This window comes from Mus pahari, chromosome 23 (genome assembly GCF_900095145.1).
Source record: "Mus pahari chromosome 23, PAHARI_EIJ_v1.1, whole genome shotgun sequence".
Classification (NCBI taxonomy): Eukaryota; Metazoa; Chordata; class Mammalia; order Rodentia; family Muridae; genus Mus; species Mus pahari.
This window is the reverse complement of record NC_034612.1, coordinates 36,649,350-36,670,095: the sequence shown is the minus strand read 5'-3', so window position 1 is coordinate 36,670,095 and position 20,746 is coordinate 36,649,350. Positions and strand designations below refer to the sequence as shown.

General features: G+C 46.6%; 1 protein-coding gene across 4 annotated transcripts; it reads left to right on the top strand.

Annotated features, from left to right (window-relative positions):
• The first annotated feature begins 851 nt into the window (after positions 1-851).
• On the top strand, positions 852-19,757 carry Gpr12 (G protein-coupled receptor 12). Of its 4 annotated transcripts, none has more exons than XM_029533644.1 (2): positions 852-973; positions 18,203-19,245. In XM_029533644.1, exons 1-2 carry the CDS (start codon positions 963-965, stop codon positions 18,816-18,818), a joined length of 627 nt encoding a protein of 208 aa, XP_029389504.1. In that variant the 5' UTR covers positions 852-962; the 3' UTR covers positions 18,819-19,245. The 4 variants fall into 4 exon arrangements, with proteins under 4 accessions (XP_029389504.1, XP_029389505.1, XP_021042716.2 ...); XM_029533645.1 differs by lacking the exon at positions 852-973 and adding an exon at positions 16,500-17,184 and having other exon boundaries at positions 18,203-19,757; XM_021187057.2 differs by lacking the exon at positions 852-973 and adding an exon at positions 16,500-17,184 and having other exon boundaries at positions 17,806-19,757.
• The last annotated feature ends 989 nt before the right edge of the window (positions 19,758-20,746 follow it).

Here is a 20,746-nt window from a genome sequence, read left to right as displayed (position 1 = left end):
ACTTGGTGTGTCCGGTAGGAATTGTTACAAACAGGGAGGGGGGGGGGGAGAAAAAGAATGTCTTTCTGTCATCTGGATAGGAAGGTTCACCCCCGAAGGTTCATGTGTTGAAGGCTTGGGTCCCAGTGCAGCAGTGTTTAGGGGTGACTGACGCCTTAGTGACTGGGTGATGGCAGCTCTGAATCCATCAATGGGTTAATCCTCCCAGGGATTCATATCGCAACAGCATCACTGAGAGGTGGTGCGGAGTAGTAGGCAGGACCTCTACCCTGGATGCAGTGGGTCCCTGGCGGATGTGTTGTAGACAGATCTACCTTGTTCCCAAGCCTTCCCCCTTTTTCTCCCTTTCTGTTTTTTGTTTGTTTGTTTGTTTTTTTGTTTTTTTGTTTTTGTTTTTTCGAGACAGGGTTTCTCTGTGTAGCCCTGGCTGTCCTGGAACTCACTTTGTAGACCAGGCTGGCCTCGAACTCAGAAATCCTCTGCCTCTGCCTCCCAAGTGCTGGGATTAAAGGCGTGCGCCACCACACCTGGCTTTTTCTCCCTTTCGGATCACAGTTAATTATGGCACTGTGTCTCTTCATGTTCTACCAAGATATTCTGCCTCACTGCCTCACTATGGCCCAGGCAGTCATGGATGGAGACCTCCAGAATCATGAGCCAACAAATTGTTTTGTGTTTTTTAAACTGTCTTTCTCAACCATTTAAAGCCTGGTTTTCTTTCCTTCCAGTGCCCATGCCCTGTGACCCTGTCTATCTGGAGAGCAAATACCCACCCACGGGTTAACGATTACCAGGTCACTTCCAAAGAAAGAACCACGAGGGCAATTCAGAAGCCACTGGGCTCCCATGTCCAGTGCTGACTTTTCTCAGCCTCTGAAGTGAACAGAGCTACAGCCTCCCTTGCAACCTCGTGGGCAGTTGTGTTTCAGATTTCAGAAGATTTGCAGGTTCCTCGGAAGGCGATGCGGACCAGGTGTGTTTTATTTAGCCTTCTCCTTGGGGACAGTCTAAGACAGTAGTCCATAATTAAACTCATTGCCTTTTCTGTAGCAAGGGGGTATGAATAGTCACAAGTGCAGCAAATTAAGATTCTAATTTGCCACTACATCAGAAAGAAGGCAATCACCTCGCCAGGCAGGTCTTAGGCACGGGGATCATAGCTCGTGGGGGATGGGCTGGTTCTGTTTCCTTCTTAACCTGTCCAATACCACTGACAGGGCATCGTTCCCCTCCTCTGTGTGCACCTTTCTCCCTTTGTTCATGTTATTTAAAGTGACAGGCAGGTACTAAATACCTGTTAATGACTTTAAAGAGGTGTGTTGCTAACGTGGGTCCCCTTCAGAATAGTCAGGTTATTCTGTGTCTGTGAGCCTTTCCCTGGGGAGATGTGAACAAGCACCCGTTCACCTGATGCAGTGTGCACGTGACAAATGATAATTCCACCAAGGTCCAACTTCCCAGCCAGTGAGCTCATTGGGTTCACGTACAGAGCACAGGTCAGAGGCTGCTCACGGGCGCGTGGGTGACCCCAAAGCAGACACAGCACCACAACAATCTCACCTGGCATGGACGATGACTTGTCCAGAGAGGCATAGATGGCTCTAATGTCAGAGCCATGTCCCAATTCTTACCCAAATGTCATCCTTAAACATCTCTAATATAACTGCCAGAATAATTATTCTCGTCAGATCACAAAGACACAATCCCCTCTGTGCAAAGAGAACACTTAGGCGTAGAGAAAATGGTTTCAAATCCATGTTTTCAGTTTCTTAAAACATATTAGTGTCTTACACAGCTCCGTGGACTCTCCAATTTGAGCAATCTATGAAAAAAAAAAAAAAGGGCCTCTTGAGTTCCATGAACCAGCACGAAAATGGATGTTTTAAGCCATGGGCGACTCCGGCATGCTTCCTTCATTGGCTAAATCAATGAGGATTATCAAACGGTTCCTAGGCAACGAACCTCTCAAGAACGCTCTGAGAAATGCTTTCTAGTTACAGACGCCTTTCCAAAATAGCATGGTGTGACATACAGTTGATTGTGCCAAGAAATAAAATCGTTAGAAAACAGGGTCCAGCAGGAACATAATAGATGTTTCAAACAGGGATCTGAGAGCTGTTGTTGATGCTGATCCCACATCTCTCCGGCGGCCCTGACGGAGGCCACTGCTTCATGGCTCGTGGATTTCACCCGAGAACTGTTGTTCTTAGTTAGTTACACGTCTGTATCCACAGCAGTAGTGTTGGTAACAGCTGAAGTGTAGAGGAAGCCCAGTGTCCACCGAGGAGTGGACGCAGAGGCACAATGGACAGCTGGTGCAAAAGGAGATCCTGACACGTGGCACACTGGGTGTGAGCTGCCAGGTCTCAGCGCTAAGTGAAATAAGCCAGTCGTAGAGGGACGCTACTGTAAGATTCTACTCATGTGCGGTATCCAGATGAGTCACAGTCTCGGGGGGCAGAGGGAAGGATGCAGGCTAATGGGGGAGGGGAGGGGAGAGAAGAAAGTGAGACTAAAAATCTCAGTGTGGGAAGATGACAAGGATTCTGGAGGCAGGAGGTGGTGATGGCGTCGAGACAATGTGAATGTCCCCAATACAACCTGGATGCAGACTTTGTAACAGTTAAGACAGTGGTAAATGTGAGGCTGGAGAGATGGCAGAGTGGTTAGAACACTGGCTGCACTTGCCCAAGGACCTGGGTTCAGTTCAGAAGAACCACATGGTGCCTCACAACCATCTGCAGCTCCAGTTCCAGGGGATCCAATGCCCTCTTCTGACCTACTTGGGCATCAGACATGTATGGGAAACACACATGGGGAACATACATACATACATACATACATGCAGGCAAAACGGACATATGCATAAAATTATGAAGTTAAAAAAATTTAAAAATGTAAACATGGTAAACTGTTTTACATATATATATATATATATATATATATATATATATATATATATATACGCATGCACACATCAAAAAGAGAGAATCATTGTGCATTCTATACAGGAAATCACGCTAAATGAAATAACCCAAACACAAATGGACAGGTCCTGTCTTATTACCTTTACATACCTGTCATGGTCAAACTCCTACAGCAGAAGCAGGCCGGTGGTTGAGGAAGGGAGTTGTGGCAAATGAGCACAGAACTGTCATTTGGGAGGTGGATGGTGGCCACAGCTGCTCACCAGCATGAACCACTTAGTGTGAGTTTATGAATCATCGCAGGACTAAGGAGACAGTTCAGTTGGTAAAGCATTTACTGTACAAGCACTAGGACCCAAGGTTAGTTCTGAAACCCACTTAGAAAACACTTCATTCAGTGCCATGTGCTTGAAATCCCAGCACTGGGAGGCAGAGACAGGTGGATCCCTGGAGCTTGCTGCTTAGCCAGCCTTGCCTGACCGGTGAGCTTGGGACCAAGTGACAGTCACCACCTCTAAATCAATCAATCAATCAATCAATCAATCAGGTGGATGGTGTCTGATGAAACGCCCCTGAGGCTGACCTTTGACCTCCACACATGAACACATATGCATGCGCACATATGCATCCCCCCCAACCACAAACATGCACATGCACAAAATAGTTACAGTGGGAAAGTTTAATGTCACGTATATTTTATCACAATACAATACAAACAAGCAAAAACCAGAACCCATCAAATTTCTTATGTAGAAAGGATGATTGTTTGAGTTTTATTTTTCCAAAGTTCTAAATAATAGAACAGGGCATCAACACATGACCTAAGCTGAGAAATAAAAACAGAATCTGTTACCTCAGCTAAGGGTCCGTCCTGGTGCCGTTCGTTTTCATGTGTGAACCTTCTGAACTCGCAATGGCGGGCGAGAGCTTTGAAAAGGGGAAGATAACTGAGTCTTAGTTTTGAGAAACTGGGATACAGTCTCCCTTTTATAGGATTGGATGCAATTGGTTTCATCTGGATGCTTTCTTCACTGCCTTGTTGATAAATAGACGCAGACACCATGTCAAATGAACTTTGCTCACAGCTCTTGCCAAATTGCTAAGTTTCATGATGACCATGTGCTCTAGCTTCTCCTCCTGAGTCTTCGTCCACGGTGCGGGGGAACCAAGCCCTGGTGGCTTCCAATGTGGGAAGTCATTTGCCAGGTGCCTGTCTGCCGTCTCAAGGTGAGTTACCACAAGCCTGTTAGCTTTGACCATGGTGGCTCTCAATCCTAGCTGTACCCCAGTCCAAAAATCCGAGTCTGAGAACCACTGTCCTGAGACAATGTAATCCCTTACACAAAAATCTTTGAGAATAACAAGAACTATCCAAATACTGTCTTTGGAAACACCTCTTCAGGGGCTGGAGAGGTGGCTCAGCAATGAAGAGCACTCGCTGCTCTTGAAGAGGAAACGGGTTCCATATTTTGCGGTCACATGATGCCTCACAACCAGCTGCAATTCCACTTGCAGGGAGCTGAAACCTTCCTCTGGCCTCTGTAGGCACCAGGCATGCAAGTAGACCATGAACATTCATGCAGGCAACTGCTCATACACATAACATAGATAATAATTTTTTTAAAATTCAAAAATATGTATCTTTAGCAGAGTGTGGTTATGTACATAGGCTACAACTTTTTTGTTGTTGTTGTTTCATTTTTTTTCCAGGCAGGGTTTCTCTGTGTAGCCCTGGCTGTCCTGGAACTCACTCTGTAGACCAGGCTGGCCTCGAACTCAGAAATCTGCCTGCCTCTGCCTCCCGAGTGCTGGGATTAAAGGCGTGCGCCAGTTTTTTGTTCTTTCTTATGTCTTCTTTCCTTAAAATGTGACACTATCTCAGCGATAGTTTGTATCTCAAGCCTCCCTGCCTCAGTTCTGAAATAGTAGTCTTAATTGCAATCTAAAGTGTATTCAGTCGGGTGGCCTTGAAGCATTCGCTGTCCTAGGTGAGGATAGGTGAGTGGACGTGATAGCACATCAGCCTTCGAGAGCTCACCTTCCAGAGCAGGCAGCATGTGCCCTCTGAGGCCTGATGTATCCTTCCAGATGTTCCAGATGTCGGCCACCAGTAACTTCTATCTAGTGTATTCCTCTCTGGGTGCTTTCTCCAGGGATGGGGTAGGAGGTGTACATCCAAAAGTTAGTGGGTAGCAAACGGTACACCAAGGCCTTGTCACCTCCATTTAGGGTGATCTCCAGTCCACCACAGACCTTGCCAGGAAGTGTCAGAGTCTTTGCTACCACTAGTCCTCAGCTGGCCTCCTCCCCTGACCAGTCATGCCTCTCCAGGCCCTCCCAGATGTCGGTCCCACTTACTCCCCAAACAGAAAGCCCCGTGAAACTCACCCCAGACTGTGACATAGCCTTCTTGCATCCTGCATACCTTCCACCACAATAAATACACTCACCAGGGAGGAAGTTTCCTGTCGGAATGTGATTGTCTGCATCCTAAAACCAAAGTGTGTGCCGTCCTCAGGAATAGCATCTTAGCATCAAGTGCTTGTGGGCAAGCAGTGAGAGCTTAGGACATCATGCTCGTGTGGCAGGCGCTTCGTCAGCTGATCTCAGTCCTGCACCCTTTAATTTCATCTCAAATTACATCCTGTGAAGTTGGTGCTATCTATGCGTCTCTTTCTTAATTCACAGACTGGGGGAGAGAGCCTGGGGTTTCTCACTTTCTTTGTACCAGTGGTCACTTTATAGTTGTGGGTGAGAGCCTGGTGCAGGATGGGACTTAGCTAAAGAGACCCAGACAGGCCTCTCTCAGGGCTCCTCTGAGAACTGGATAAATACATCAGGGAAGGCTGTGAATTCAATTGAGCTGATTCAAATTTTATGCCATTTAATTTTAATAGGAGATGATTAGCTCATAAATAGCACTTTTAACGAGTTGGAGAGCAGATGTGCGAGAGCCAAAGTTGAGCCGAAGACATTATTTCAACATCATTTAATCTGATTCTTCATAGGGAGAATAGAGAAGGCATTTTTAGTGGCCATGGAGGAAGATGACTGAAATTCTAATAAACCTGGGTATCTTAGTCAGTGTTCTGTTGCTGTGAAGAGACATTATTGACAAGAAAACTCTTATAAAAGAAAGCATGTAACTAGGGGGCTGCTTACAGTTTCAGAGGGTTAGTCCTTTATCATGGAGGGGAGTATGAAAGCACACAGGCAGTTATGGTACTGGGGTGGTAGTTGAGAGGGTTACATCCCGACTGACAGGCAGCAGGCAGAAAGGGAGGGAGAGAGAGAGAGACAGAGAGACAAAGAGACAGAGACAGAGAGAGTCACAGAGAGACAGAGACAAAGAGAGTGGGTCAGGTGTGAGCTTTTAAAGCCTCAAAGCCCACCTCTAGTGACATACCTCCTCCAATGACACACCTACTCCAACAAGACCACATTTCCTAATCCTTCCAAACAGTTCATCAACTGGGGACCAAGCATGTATGTATATGAGCTTATGGAGTCATTCTTACTCAAACCACCACACTAGCTCTTGGCAGAGTGGAGCACCACCCTATTAACTAATGACCAAAGGTACCATCAGTACCTTTGAAGCATCCAGAAGGTCTACCAACACAGATGTCAGTGTTTCTCTTTTTTCACCATCAATGTCCCAGGAACCAGAAGCAGATAGGATAACGCTGGCCACACATGGGCTGTCTCACTGTGACTTCTGCTATTCACTTTGTTCCCTATCATACTCTCTGGGAAGGCAGGAATGAAGTGGAAATTTCTGTTTTTTTGCTTTTTTTTTTTTTTTTTTAAACTCAGTTGTGTCACGTGATATTTTTCAGGAAGCTATCTTGAGAGGATGTTTTGCTGAAGCAGACATGTGAGGGGGCGTATGATGCTTTGATGGAGCAGCCTCTTGAGAGGACGTGTGATGTTTAGAACGAATATAAACATAACCCCACTCTTGCATTGGTTTGCCTTGCTATGCTTCCCTGGCCTTCACTGATGATGCTCTTACATTGCTTCGCCTTGTAATGCTTTCTGGACTTCACTGATCTTCGCTTGTTGGGACTTCATAGAGAAAAACGAGGTAAAGAACTTCTCCCGATAGCCTGGCTGCTTCTTGCCTCGTCCTCGGACTTGTGTCAATTCAGAGAAGCCACTCTGTTTCTTCTGGGTGGAGCTTCTGCTACTGACTCGTATTTGGTGTTCTGGACTGGACTGCTGATATCCTGACAACAAAGATTGGAGTCACCCCCCAAAGACCTGCTTCTAACAGGTCCACACCCCCTTGCCCTATTTGGTCGATGGGCTAGAAGGGAGGTTGAAGTGTTTAAGGACCCTTATTAAAGTAGGTTTTGAAAAAAATCTAACTCTACACAGGAATTCTGTTCCTTGGGGGGCTTTTTTTTTCACTCCTTCTGGCTTGTGTGTTTGAATGAGTTACAAAGGAGTTTAAGACATACACACTTCACACCGTCATGTTTATTGGTGTTGTCTTCTGCACCAATGCTACATTCTCCAGTAGTGACAAGTGCAACAGTCCCCCAAAACCTGGGCGCTGTCCCGAGGCAAAAAGTTCACGGAAACTTAGTCTCCTGAAATCGTGGCATCCCGTATAACGAATGCTCCAATGTCCTTGCTTTAGTTGGAAAACAGATCCACGTGCTTTCCCTTAATACATAGCCAAGTTAGATCCTAGGCAGTCAGTCCTTGAGCTGACCCTGGGTTTAGGTAGCTAAGTCACTGCCCTACACAGGAATTTACCATTCTCTAAGAAGAAGGAAGTTTGTGATCTAAAGAGGAACCAGGGTAGATACTTAGAACCATAGGTAGCTGAGTTACACCCATACACAAGCATTACAATGGCCTAGGGGGAAGGTGGACTATAGGAACTATGACAAGGGCATGAAGCCCTTGCCCCCAGCTACTGACTTTAAGCTGACTTTAGGTGGAGCTGTTTTTGATCCCAGCTGTTAACTTTGAATGTTATCCCAGCTGATTCCTGCCAGCCCTTCCATGTTTGCAACCCTCTGTTTTGTGTAACTTCCCTATTTTCTTCTGTATAGTCTGATGCTCGATTTGACAAATTGCATTCAGATACCACACTCCCTTGTGTCCGTATTTGTTTGTCACCCCGCATTCGCTGAATCCTCACTCACCTGCAACCAGAGACCCGTTCCACGCAGATCAGGGACCCAAGTAAAGTCCGTCTGCGGAGCACCAAGATGTGTAACTTGAAGGACAAAAGAACTCTCAGTGAGAAGGGTTGCTGCTGTACACCAGGTGCTACCAATACCACGTCTAAGTCTGACAGAGAGTCCTTAGGCACCATGCTGAAGTTCAGCAGGTTGGGGCCAGGGTCTCAGATTCCTTGAGAGCCTGGTTCCACTGAGAAGCACATTCCACACAGCTCAGTGCTGCCTTCTGTTCAGTAGCCAGTGTCCTGGGGCACTGGAGCGAAAGTAACCACTAAACAAAGATCCCGACTTGCCTTTGTTGGGCTGTACACTGGTGGGTGGGAAGACAAGCTGAGTTAATAGAACTATGGAGAAGAGCAGAGTGGAAAGAAGGTTTATATGTTGGGGACACACTAGCAGCCACAATGAGACTCCCTAGGACAGTGGTTCTCAGCCTTTCCAAGGCTGTGACCCTTTTATACAGTTCCTCAAGCTGTGGGGACCCACAGCCTTAAATTATTCATTGTTACTTCGGAGCTGTAATTGTGGTACTGTTAAGAAGTGTAATGTAAATTTCTGTGTTTTCTAATGGTTTTAGGTGAGCCCTGTGAAAGGGTCATTCAACCCCCTGAAGGGGTCAAGACCTCACAAGTTGAGAACTGCTGCCTAGGAGAAAATGAAATTTTGGAGAAAGACCAGAGTAAGAAAGGTGCCAGTCATGGGACATGTATAGACGACATTTTAGAAAAGACGCCCAGGGTAAGGTCTGACTCAGGGAGGAAGGGACATGGGGTGAGGAGAGATGGAGATTCAGGGGCTCAGATTGCTAAACTGACATGAGAAATTAGGCTTTCCTGTGGGAATTAGGACCCTATCAGGGCTTTGGCCAACTAAGAGTATGTGATTAATGTGTATGAAGAATAAATTTCAGGTAGCTAGAACTGGTGGAGGGAAGACCATGGAGTGAGCCAGCAAAGCAAGGTGTGTGTGTGTGTGTGTGTGTGTGTGTGTGTGTGTGTGTATGTGTGTGAGTGTATGTGAATGTGTGTGAGTGTGTATGTGAGTGTGTGTATATGCGTGTGTGAATGTGAGTGTGTGTGTGTGTGAGAGAGAGAGAGACAGAGAAAGACAGAGAAAGACAGAGAGAGAGAGAGAGACAGAGAGAGTAGTAGGGGATTCTGGAAGCAACATTTTCCTTTTTCTTTCTTCCTAATATTTGTTTTTTTTTTTAAAGATTTATTTACTTATTTTAAGTATGTGAGTACACTGTATCTGTATAGATGGTTGTGAGCCTTCATGTGGTTGTTGGAAATTGATTTTTTAGGACCTCTGCTCTCACTGGTCAGTCCTGCTCCCGCCGGTCAACTCCGCTCACTCAGTCCCGCTTGCCCAAAGATTTACTTACTATTAGACATAAATACACTGTAGCTGACTTCAGAAGTGCCAGAAGAGTGCCTTGGATCTCATTATGGATGGTTGTGAGCTACCATGTGGTTGCTGGAATTGAACTCAGGACCTTTGCAAGGGCAGTCAGTGCTGTTACCCGCTGAGCCATCTCACCAGCCCTCCTGCTAATATTTGTATTTGAACATTCACTAGTTGATTGTTTCAATCTATTTCCTACGCTGACCCTCTATTAGTCTTTATCTACTAGGCTAATTTTAGAGCAATTTCAGATTCACAGAAAAACTGAGCAGAAGGGTACAAAGCGTTCCCATCAGCCCCCTGCTCCCAGGGGTACACAGCCTCCCAGGCTGTCACTCTCTGCTGCCAGACTAGTGTGTTTGTTACACTTGATGAACTTGCCTTGACCTGTTCTTATCTCTCTACGTGTCCAGCTCACACCTTGGTCAGTTTGGTGGTTTGGAGTAATGCATCCTGATAGCTGCTGGGACACCATTGCATCGAAACCCTCTGCGTGCCATCTCCCTAGCCCCAGGAAGACAGCCGTTAGTCATCTTGCTGCTATAGTTTAAACATTTCCAGAATGCCAAAATAGTTAGATTCCCACAGTACGTGTCCTTTTACATTGCCTTCATGTAGGCATCTCGCATCCTCATTTGTGATGTCATAGTTCATTTCCTTTTCAGTACTAAATAATATTCTACTGCTTGTATGCGCCATGACTTATTTACCCATTTCCCTTACTGAAGGATATGTCCGTAGCTTCGATGTCTGGGCAAATTTGGGTTCTGGATATTCTTTGACGGTCAAGTTGATAGACAGTCTCCAGAAATTTGGGTATTTTTCATGGCAGTGATTTCAGGGAGAATGCCCAGGTCAGTGCAACTGAAGAGTGGAGTCCACGTTTCCACTTGTACAGGGCAGTGGGGAGGCAGCCCAGCCCAGTGGCAACAGCAAGAGTCTCGGCTGTGTGCCAGGCTGGGTGTGTGTGCTGTAGGCACAGCCCCAGGTGGTCGAGGCTGTGAACATTCTCATTTTACAAACAGAGAACCTGCTCAAGGCCATGACAACCTTGTTCATACCTGGCTCCTGAGAGCATACATATTATGCAGAAACTGGGTTCACACCAATTGACTCCTCAAAGATGAGCCACTCACAAAGCCGGCAGAACTGATGTTTGAGGGTGCAGAAGGCTGAAAAAATCAGACCCCAAACTAAGCCAGAGTGGGAGGATAAATTAATATCCTCTCTTGAGACTGTAGTCAGCTGGCCATCCACCTGATGCCGTCCACAGCATACCTGTGCTCTTATTCCCGTGAAGGGCTGTGCTGTAGCCCAGAGCCCAGCCAAGTGGGTGTTCCATTGACACAGCCCCTAGTCTGGAAGGGTACGGAACACCTTTAAGTTCCTTAAAGAAAGGCTGCTTAGAACCTGAAGTCTCCTTAACCCTTTCTCTACTAGTTCAACTGTAAGACATTCTTCTGTGAGTGCTTTGAAAAGATGTAAAGCCTGAATTACTACATCCCTCAGCAGCCCTCCGGCGTCAGATTCTACCCAGTTAAGGGACATGAGTAAAATCAGCAATGCCTCGGGTTTTCAGGGACCCAGATATGTTTAGCTCAATGCACCGTCGTCCTCTTGTCTGAGGTCTCTGTGTGTTTGTGTATGCATGTGATATTATGAGGGTGGCAAGGTGGCCTAGCAGTTAAGAGCACTGGCTGCTCTTGCAGAAGACCAGAGTTTGGGTCCCAGAACCCACATGGCAGCTCACAAGCATCTGTAAACCCTGTTCCAAGGGGGCTCTGATGTTCTCTTCTTGGTGGCATCTTCTTCTGTGGGCATCAGGCATGTATCACGTGGTGTACAGACATACATACAGGCAAGATACGTGTGTAAATAAAATTAGTATATTTTTAAATTAGTTTTTAGTGTGAAGTGATCATAGAAACCTCTGGACACGGGCTGGTCTAAAGAAACATATTCAGCAAAAGGACAGTTTGGAGAATCCATACCAATATCTCCTTCGCTTGGCTGTTACTGTTACGGACAAGTAAAATGTAGCAGAGTGTGAACCCCACCTTTCTTGGGGTTACATGATCAGTGTACACTCAGGTATGTGTAAACCTCACATGTGGGTAGGGCACACACATGTGAAATAATCCAGTATTAAACTGGGCCATCCCTCTTGCCACACAAGGCACAGACCAATCGCCCAACCTTGAGCTGCCCTGGTAGCATCACCCAGACACAAAACCATGGTCATTGGCCCCTCCCTTCACCCCTGGCAAGAACACAGCTGGAGCTCTTCCTGGCTGCACTTTGCATTGCTGGAGGGATTGAATAGAGGGCTTTGCTACCTCCCCTCTCTCTTCCTGCTTCATTCACCAGCACTTCAAGCCAGGATGGGAAGTGTCACAGGACGTGCTAACTCATGCTTGGGCTGGAATGTATGGAGTAACCTTGGTTTCTGCAGTCCCCAACATAGTCAAGCATCACAGCGTCCACAGAAGACTTCCTTTCCTCCAGTCAAGCTGCCCCGATGGCAAAAGAAAGACAGCCAGTACAGACGTACCAATCCCAGAAGGAAGCGCTCACAGTAACCACCTCCCTCAAACCACAGAGAGGAGGCCACTGAGTGTTATTAAACTTGGGTCACAAGGAAAGAGAGCGATGGCAGACTCGTTCAGGGTCCCCTAGGAAGCCCACTCAGCAGTGGAAGCAGTGTCAGCCCATGTTGCAAAGACTTTTATCTCCTTGTTGTAGACACCAAGCCTCACAGGAGGGCTCCTGATTGATTCGTCATGTAAGAATCAATATCACACTGGTTAAAGTGGGCATATGACCATTGTCACGTGACATAGGAATTTGGGGGGTAGCCTGTAACCAGACTGGAAGATCTTAAACTTGCCAGTGTTATAAAGCAAATGGTCAAAAAGCTATGTAATGAAGAGGCGATAAGTGTCACACACATCGACTGTGTCCTACAATGTGTGGGGAGTAAATCAAGAAGACGGCTTTGTAGACAGCTCTTTCATGACCCTTATGACTGAAGGCTGTGCTAAACTCTCAAATCTGCCCATCCATCTCAAGTTATAGAGGGCACCTACACTTTCCAACCTCCATCCTTCTCTGGGAAGTTGCGTTTGGGGAAGTTTGCATGTAACATCATATTAGTTGCCCTTTTATCCTTATAACAAGATACCTGAGATAATCAAGTTATCAAGAAAGGAGATGTACTTGGGGTTGCAGTTTTGGGAGCTCAGCACATGTTAACTTGGCTCCATTGATTCGAGCCTGAGGTGTGGTTAGCACATTAAGGTGGATGTGTGAGGCAGAACAAAGACAGATGAAGGACCCTAATGGCCAAGCATCTCCCTCAAGGCTCTCCCTCCTTCCTGCAGGTTACACCCCTCCCAAGTGTCACCCTCAGAACCAAGACTTTTCTCTGTCTCTGTCTCTCTCTTCATAGCTCTTAAGTGTGGTGGTTTGAATGAGGATGGCCCCCATAATAAGTTCAGATGCTTGCATACTTGGTCCCCTCCCCATCCTGTTGGTTGGAACTGTCTGGGAAGGATTAGGAGGTGTGGACTTGTCGAAGTGTGTCACTAGATATGGGCTTTGAGGTTTCAAATGACTCTCACCAAGCCTGTGCTCTCTGCCTTCTACTGTCTGTTTTTTTTATTTTTTTTTATTTTTTTTTATTTAGATTTGTGAGCTGTCCCTGCTGCCCTGCCTTTGCTCTGCCATCCTGGTCTCTAAGCATCTGGAGCTGTACCCCTAATTAAATGCTTTCCTTTCTAAGTGGCTGTGGCCACGGTGTTTTGTTACAGTAATAGAAACCTTAACTGATGGAGATCTTGAACCCCTGATCCTCCTGCCAACATTTCCTGGATGCTGGAATATCAATACACCCATTCTTCACAGCTTAACACATTTATCTTTAGGGGAATGTTCATGATTCTAACTATAGCAGACATTCATCTCAGGACTCTATACATGTGGCCCTGGGCAGTGCCACAGCAACACACACACACACACACACACACACACACACACACACACACACACGTGCACAATGATTCCCCCATGGAATTCTTCTCTGCAGACTAGGAAGATAGCCTCAGAGTAGGGTGCAAACTCATGGCTGCCTAGAGCAACTTGACTCTGATACAAGGAAGAACCAGCCTGAGGTAGAAAAAATGAGATGCTGGCAAGCAGAGAAGCAAAGACGAGCATAGATAAATCAGGGAGGAACTGACTGCCCATTGCCTGGCAAATGCTTCTTGCAGCTTCCACTTTCCCATGGGTTAGTCTAGATCTGTCCCTGCCAGACAGTAAAAGGCATTAATCTAGTTTGAACTAGATTTCAGCTTTGTGGTAACTCACGAAAGTCCTAAGCACACCAATAAATAAGGAATTTGAAATAAAGTTAAGTTACAGCAGTCATTCGAGGAGCAAGAAGTCCTCTTTTCTTTGTCTTAAACTGTATTACATGTAATATTTAGAGTATATTTAAATATAGTAAATATATGCAAATTTAGAAAAGCTAAATATAAGTGATCAGAAAGGATTGGATGGTAACTCACAGAAGTTATGAAAAGGGACATAAAGAAAATTATGTTTCTAGTTCTAATTCTGTGTGGAGTTTTTGTCTAGTGGTGGATAAGTGCATAAGACATATTCACATGTGAATGCCAAATGCCATAGCTTCCATATTATAACTGTATAGATGTACTCTACGGTGTATGACTTTGGGGCTGTGTGTGTGTGTGTGTGTGTGTGTGTTTAAAAATTGGAAAGTTTTTTTTTTTTAATGATAAAGGCTTTTTAGGGGAATGGGCAAATTGGGGTGCAGCTGCTGCCAGCCACCTGGAGTCACTGAGTTGTCTTATGTGGCAGGGGGCTGGGGGCTCAAGAGGTTTCTATTGTTGTAACAAAATACCATGTCCACAGCAACTTATAGAAGAAAAGATTTAATTAGGGTCACAGTTCCAGATGGTTGGAGTCTGAGCTTAGGCATCTCAGCTGGTCTCAGCTCTAGGTGTGCGCCTATTTAATTCCTTCTTTCTACTTCTCTCAGGCTCCAGCGCAGAACCACACACGCCTCAGCTCACCTCTGCCTTCGCCCAGCCCTGCCCACTCAGATCTTTCTCCTTATTTCCCAACCATGCCACAGAGAGTGAACTCCAGGCTTGATGAACAGCTCAGGGGCAGGGCACACGCGCATCAATGTAAGACTGGATTCAGGTTCCATCCTTAGCTCTGGGGGAAACGTGGACAAATTCTATGGCTGAGTAAATTAAGCCTGTAAGGTCAAAGTGCATGCTCTTGCTATCGGCTTGAAGGGCATCCAGCTTGTCCTGTGAATTTGCTTTTCCAGAACTGCACAACCAATGAGAGGCTCCTAAAATTTAACCAGTTGGTTTGAGCTATCTTTTGTTAAATTGCTTTTGTCTATATGAAACCATTGACCTTTTTTTTTTTTTTTTTTTAAAACCGACCTGTTTATTTTATGTGTATTAAGTGTTTGTCTGCTTGTATTGTGTGTACCTTGTGCATGTAATGCTGGAGGAGGCCAGCAGAGAGAGTTGTATTCCCTGGAAATGGAGTTGCAGATGGTTGTGAGTCACCTTATACACGCCCGGAACTGAACCCAGGTCCACTGCAAGAGCAGCCAGAGCATGTAACCACTGAGCCACCCCTCCAGCTCCACATTGCTCATTTCCCATTGCTCTGTTCTAATATGAAAAGAGAAACGAGCATCCCTTCACAGCAGTACCTGCTACCTGGGATAACGTTGATTTTTGTCTTACCACTAGTCCAGGGTATGCCTGTGAGTGCTAAGATTCCGTCTTCCTGAATTTGTTCACGCAAGGCTTTCACATGGTCCTTGACGCAAGTGATGTCTCCTTTCCATACACACAACTATTTAAACTCCACAGAACCTCGTTTCTTTCTTTCTTTCTTTTTTTTTTTTTTTTTTTGAGAACCTCGTTTCTTAAAGTGTGACCGGCAGGTCTGCATCACCAGCATCTGGGACTGACGCCGGGGACCCCAACCCCAGAACTGCTGGTTTTTTTTTTTTTTTTTTTTTTTTTTTTTTTTTTTTTTAGATTTATTTATTTATTATATGTAAGTACACTGTAGCTGTCTTCAGACACTCCAGAAGAGGGAGTCAGATCTTGTTACAGATGGTTATGAGCCACCATGTGGTTGCTGGAATTTGAACTCCAGACCTTTGGAAGAGCAGTCGGGTGCTCTTACCCACTGAGCCATCTCACCAGCCCGAACTGCTGGTTTCGAAGTCAAGTTTCAGAAGTGTTGCCGCAGGGAAAACGGGACTCAGAAAGAGTCCTGGAGCCTTTTGGGGGACATGAGAAGACTCAGCAGAAAACTAAACAGCTCCATGTGTCCCAAAGCAGAATGTCCAGGGAGAGAGTTCAGAAGTAGTGTGAGGGCTCAGGTTGGGCAGAACAATTCTGCTACATCAAGGCAAGGTCACGCCTGGTTTAGTGTGTTGCCTTAGGGGGAAAGGACGGGTAGCAGAAGTGCAGCGGAGAGATGAGGAAGGCTGTAACCAGGGAGGTGAAGTGAGGGTTTTGGTACCAGGAGCAATGCAACAAGGTAGAGACAGCCGCTGATGGATGCGCCCGGGGGTGGGGTTGGGGTGGGGGAGCATGGGGTAAAAAGAGACCTAAGGCTCGGAGCCTGGTAGGCTGGAGTAGGAATTTTAGTGAGACACAGGGGAGGCAGATGCACCTGATGATAACCCCATATGAAGGGTCCTCAGTATCCTTTGCCTTGCACAACATGTAGGCCACACGGAAATAGGATTTGTCTCCTCCCACCTTTAGGCTGGAGAGCGTGATTAAATTTAAGATCTGATCCGGTTCCAGGATGAGAGACACAGGCTAGTCCTTTTCCGGCAGACAACCTTCAGGATCTTAACCCCAGACTCCGTGGATGAGGTACAAGAAACAGTAAATTAATAAGTGTCACTTGGGTACTTAAATGAATTGGGTTTGGGCCAGTGCCTGAAGGAAGCTTTTGCAAGAACGCCCTAAATGATTTCCACTCGCGAACGGCTCTGAGAGTGCTTAATAAGTTCAACTGGGCGATCTAAGAGCAGCAGCTCCTATCCAGTTAAGCGAACGTCCCCAAGGGAACAATAATTTGCAGACCAGCCAACTGCAATCTAAGAGAGGAAGACGCTTGCTGTTGTAAGTCTCCTCCGCCAGCCCTAACCTGCTTACCCCGCATTCCTCCTGTTCATCCCGAAAACCGGGCCGTTTACAATTCTTTTGGTCCTGAACTCGGCAGTTTAGGGAAAAGCGTAGGAAGCCGAGCCCACAGGGGCTAGGGCGCCTCAGGCAAGCCACAGGATCAAAGTAGGTCGCCAGGCTCTCCGGCAGTTCGAGCGGGTCTCCGCATGACCGCTGCAGGCGAGCGTCCACGGTGGCGGGCTCCCGCCCCTCACGCAGCTGCGACCTGCGGGGGCGCGCGCAGCCTCGTGGGGTTCCCGCGGATGCGCGCCTGGCGGGGAGCGCGCAGGGCGGAGAGCCGGGCGCGAGCGCCGCAGCTCACCTGCCGCGGGCGCCACCACGGACGTGCCACGCTGGTGGCCCGAGCTATTCGGCAGTACCGAAGGAGCCACCCCTCGGCCAGGGCGTGCCAAGGTGACTCCCGATAACCCCCTGCCCCGCAGGCTGCGCGTCCCCGTTGCTAGGGGAGCGGCGCCAAATGCATGCATATCTTTCTCTCTGTCTGTCTGGGCACCTCTGTGGTACACACCTACCTTTTTGTAGCCCTTGCACTCTGATCGGTGCACATGGGAGAGGCTGGGACCCCACCCCTTTGTTTGAGTCTGGAGGTGTGTTTGGGGGTGTGCACGCGCGTGAGGTATGTTTGGGAAGGGTGGGAGTTTGGGGCCCTTAAAATATTCCACCCTCCTGCAGACTTGTGGCTGCTGGGCGGTGCTCTCTCAGCTGCCCAGATGTCAAACAGTTGTTGGTTTTCGGCATGGGAGATGCAATTAGCCAATGTCGGTTTCCAGCGTTTTGGCAAATGTGCGAGTGTGCATGTGCCGCCTCGGGAGTCCTGATCCGTGTTTCCCTCAGAGACCAACAGCGTTTTGGTTGCACACTTTAGCTTTTGTTTCTAATTCCTGAAGCTTGTGGCATTTTGACACTGGTATCTGAGCCCAGGGTTGTCTGTCTCTGTGTGTTTTGCATGATCTTGAATTGGCACCCTGCTGTACCCAAACATTAAAAAGCCTGTCTTTCCGTTGAAGAGGACAGGGGTTAAAATGAACGAAGACCTGAAGGTCAATTTAAGCGGGCTGCCTCGGGACTGTATAGATGCCGGTGCTCTGGAGAACATCTCAGCCGCTGTTCCCTCCCAGGGCTCTGTTGCGGAGTCAGAACCCGAGCTCGTTGTCAACCCCTGGGACATTGTCTTGTGCAGCTCAGGAACCCTCATCTGCTGTGAAAATGCCGTTGTGGTCCTTATCATCTTCCACAGCCCCAGCCTGCGAGCCCCCATGTTCCTACTGATAGGCAGCCTGGCTCTTGCAGACCTGCTGGCTGGCCTGGGACTCATCATCAATTTTGTTTTTGCGTACCTGCTTCAGTCAGAAGCCACCAAGCTGGTCACCATTGGACTCATTGTCGCCTCTTTCTCTGCCTCTGTCTGCAGTTTGCTGGCTATCACTGTGGACCGCTACCTCTCCCTGTATTACGCCCTGACGTACCACTCCGAGAGGACCGTCACCTTTACCTATGTCATGCTAGTGATGCTCTGGGGAACCTCCATTTGCCTGGGGCTGCTGCCCGTCATGGGCTGGAACTGCCTGAGGGACGAGTCCACCTGCAGCGTGGTCAGACCTCTCACTAAGAACAACGCTGCCATCCTCTCCATCTCCTTCCTCTTCATGTTTGCTCTGATGCTTCAGCTCTACATCCAGATTTGTAAGATTGTGATGAGGCACGCCCATCAGATAGCCCTGCAGCACCACTTCCTGGCTACATCGCACTATGTGACTACCCGGAAAGGGGTCTCCACCCTGGCCCTCATCCTGGGGACCTTTGCTGCCTGCTGGATGCCTTTCACCCTCTATTCCTTGATCGCCGATTACTCCTACCCCTCGATCTATACCTACGCCACCCTCCTGCCCGCCACCTACAATTCCGTCATCAACCCTGTCATTTACGCTTTCAGAAACCAAGAGATCCAGAAAGCCCTCTGCCTCATTTGCTGTGGGTGCATCCCTTCCTCGCTGTCTCAGAGAGCACGGTCTCCCAGCGATGTGTAGCAGCCTTTTCCTCATAGGACGCTGCCTCTACCAAGCACCCCCACTGCCCAGGGCGGCCAGTGATTTCCTCCCCTTAAATTCTTTGCACTGGACCTCACAAGCAGAAGCAATGGCATCTTTTAGACTCGTATTGACAGTGGAAATCATCTTACCAGTGTTTTTTTTAAAAAAAAACTCAACTTCTCGGCTCAGCATTCTGTTGTTTGGTTCGGGAGTTAGGATTTGTTTGTTTGTTTGTTTGTTTGGAGGGTGTAGTGGGACCTCATGTGGCCATGAAATTATACACAAGTCTCGAGGTTTTTTTAACCTAGGCTTGAAAATAAATCAAAGTTTTAAAGGAAACTGGAGAAGGAAATACTTTTTCTGAACTTTTTTTAAAAATCAAGGTAGATCTTTCATTCTGTATATATCTAACAAATTAAGAGTTTTATCATACAACCAAAATAGTTTATATAATTACATTTGGAAGGGCTTGTGTTTATTTCTACAAACTCGGTAATAAGTGACCAGTAACAAAGACACGAGCTCCTTTCTTTCTTTACTTTCAGCAGTGGTGACTGCTTTTAAAAATCACTTTGCAGTTTCTCTGTGTTGCAGTTTGGTATGCATGGTTACCTGTGGTAGTTAGACCACGAATTGCAATATTGCCATGTTAAACCCAGAATTAAAAGAGTCATTTTCTTTCAATACAGGTTTTGAAATATCTTTTCCAAAGTGAGTCATGAAAAAAAAAAGTTTCCAGTTATATATGAGATAGCACTGGTTAGATTTGTCATTGTGACTTTTAAAACTCTAGTCTGGTGGTTTTCAGAAAACAAAAGAGAAAATATTAATAGCATCTATTGAAAGAAGATATATATTTATTTTTAATATATTCTGAGAGAATAAATGGGTGTGACACTATTAGGAAATATACAAACATGGCTTTTCAGATCTCTATCTATGGATACGTTGTTATTCTTGCTTAAGATGAATAGAATTAGGTATTATAAATGGAACATTTTGCTGTTGGTAGGGCAAAATGCATCTGAAACAGGTGGTCTTCTACCTTAACAACTAGGTCTGTGGTGTCCCCAGCTAACATGACTAGGGTGTGCCAGCTGTGTCCTGTGTGCTCACACAGCAATGACCACATGTCTGATGGTGAAAAGTTTAATTTCCTTTCACCAGAAGACATCCTCAATGCAACAAGGACTCTGCTGCTTGCTTTCAGAAAGCAAAGGTTTACCTGGGAAATTACTACAAGAAGTGACTTAAAACACCATACAGAGTAATTATCCCCACGGGTCACTTTCTGTGAAAGCAGACAGATATAAGATACAAACACTGTCCCTCTGTTTGCAATGGGCTCATGGCTGTGTCTACACAGGAAGTGGAAGAATTCCTGAATGGCACATCAAGACCAGTATTTCAGGGTCCTTGGTGAGGGGTCATTTGTAATAGGTTCCCCTCAAAGGCTTGTCCCAATCAGTATGGACATGGTGACTTTAAAGATTTATTTATTTATTTTATGTATATGAGTACACGGTAGCTGTACAGATGGTTGTGAGCTTTCATGTGGTTGCTGTGAATTGAACTCAGGACCTCTGCTTACTCTGGCCCCACTCGCTCTGGCCCCACTCACTCCGGCCCAAAGATTTATTTATTATTATATCTATAGTACACTGTAGCTGTCTTCAGACGCACCAGAAGACATCAGATCTTATTACGGATGGTTGTGAGCCACCATGTGGTTGCTGGAATTTGAACTCGGGACCTTTGGAAGAGCAATCGGAGCTCTTAACTGCTGAGCCATCTCACCAGCCCCCGGCCATGCTGATTTCAGGACCAGTCTTCAAAGCCTGCATGCCAAACCCATTCCTCCAGAGTTGCTTCTCAAGTGGCTCAAGTGAGAAAGCATCTTATACTTGAATCTGTATCTCCTCTCT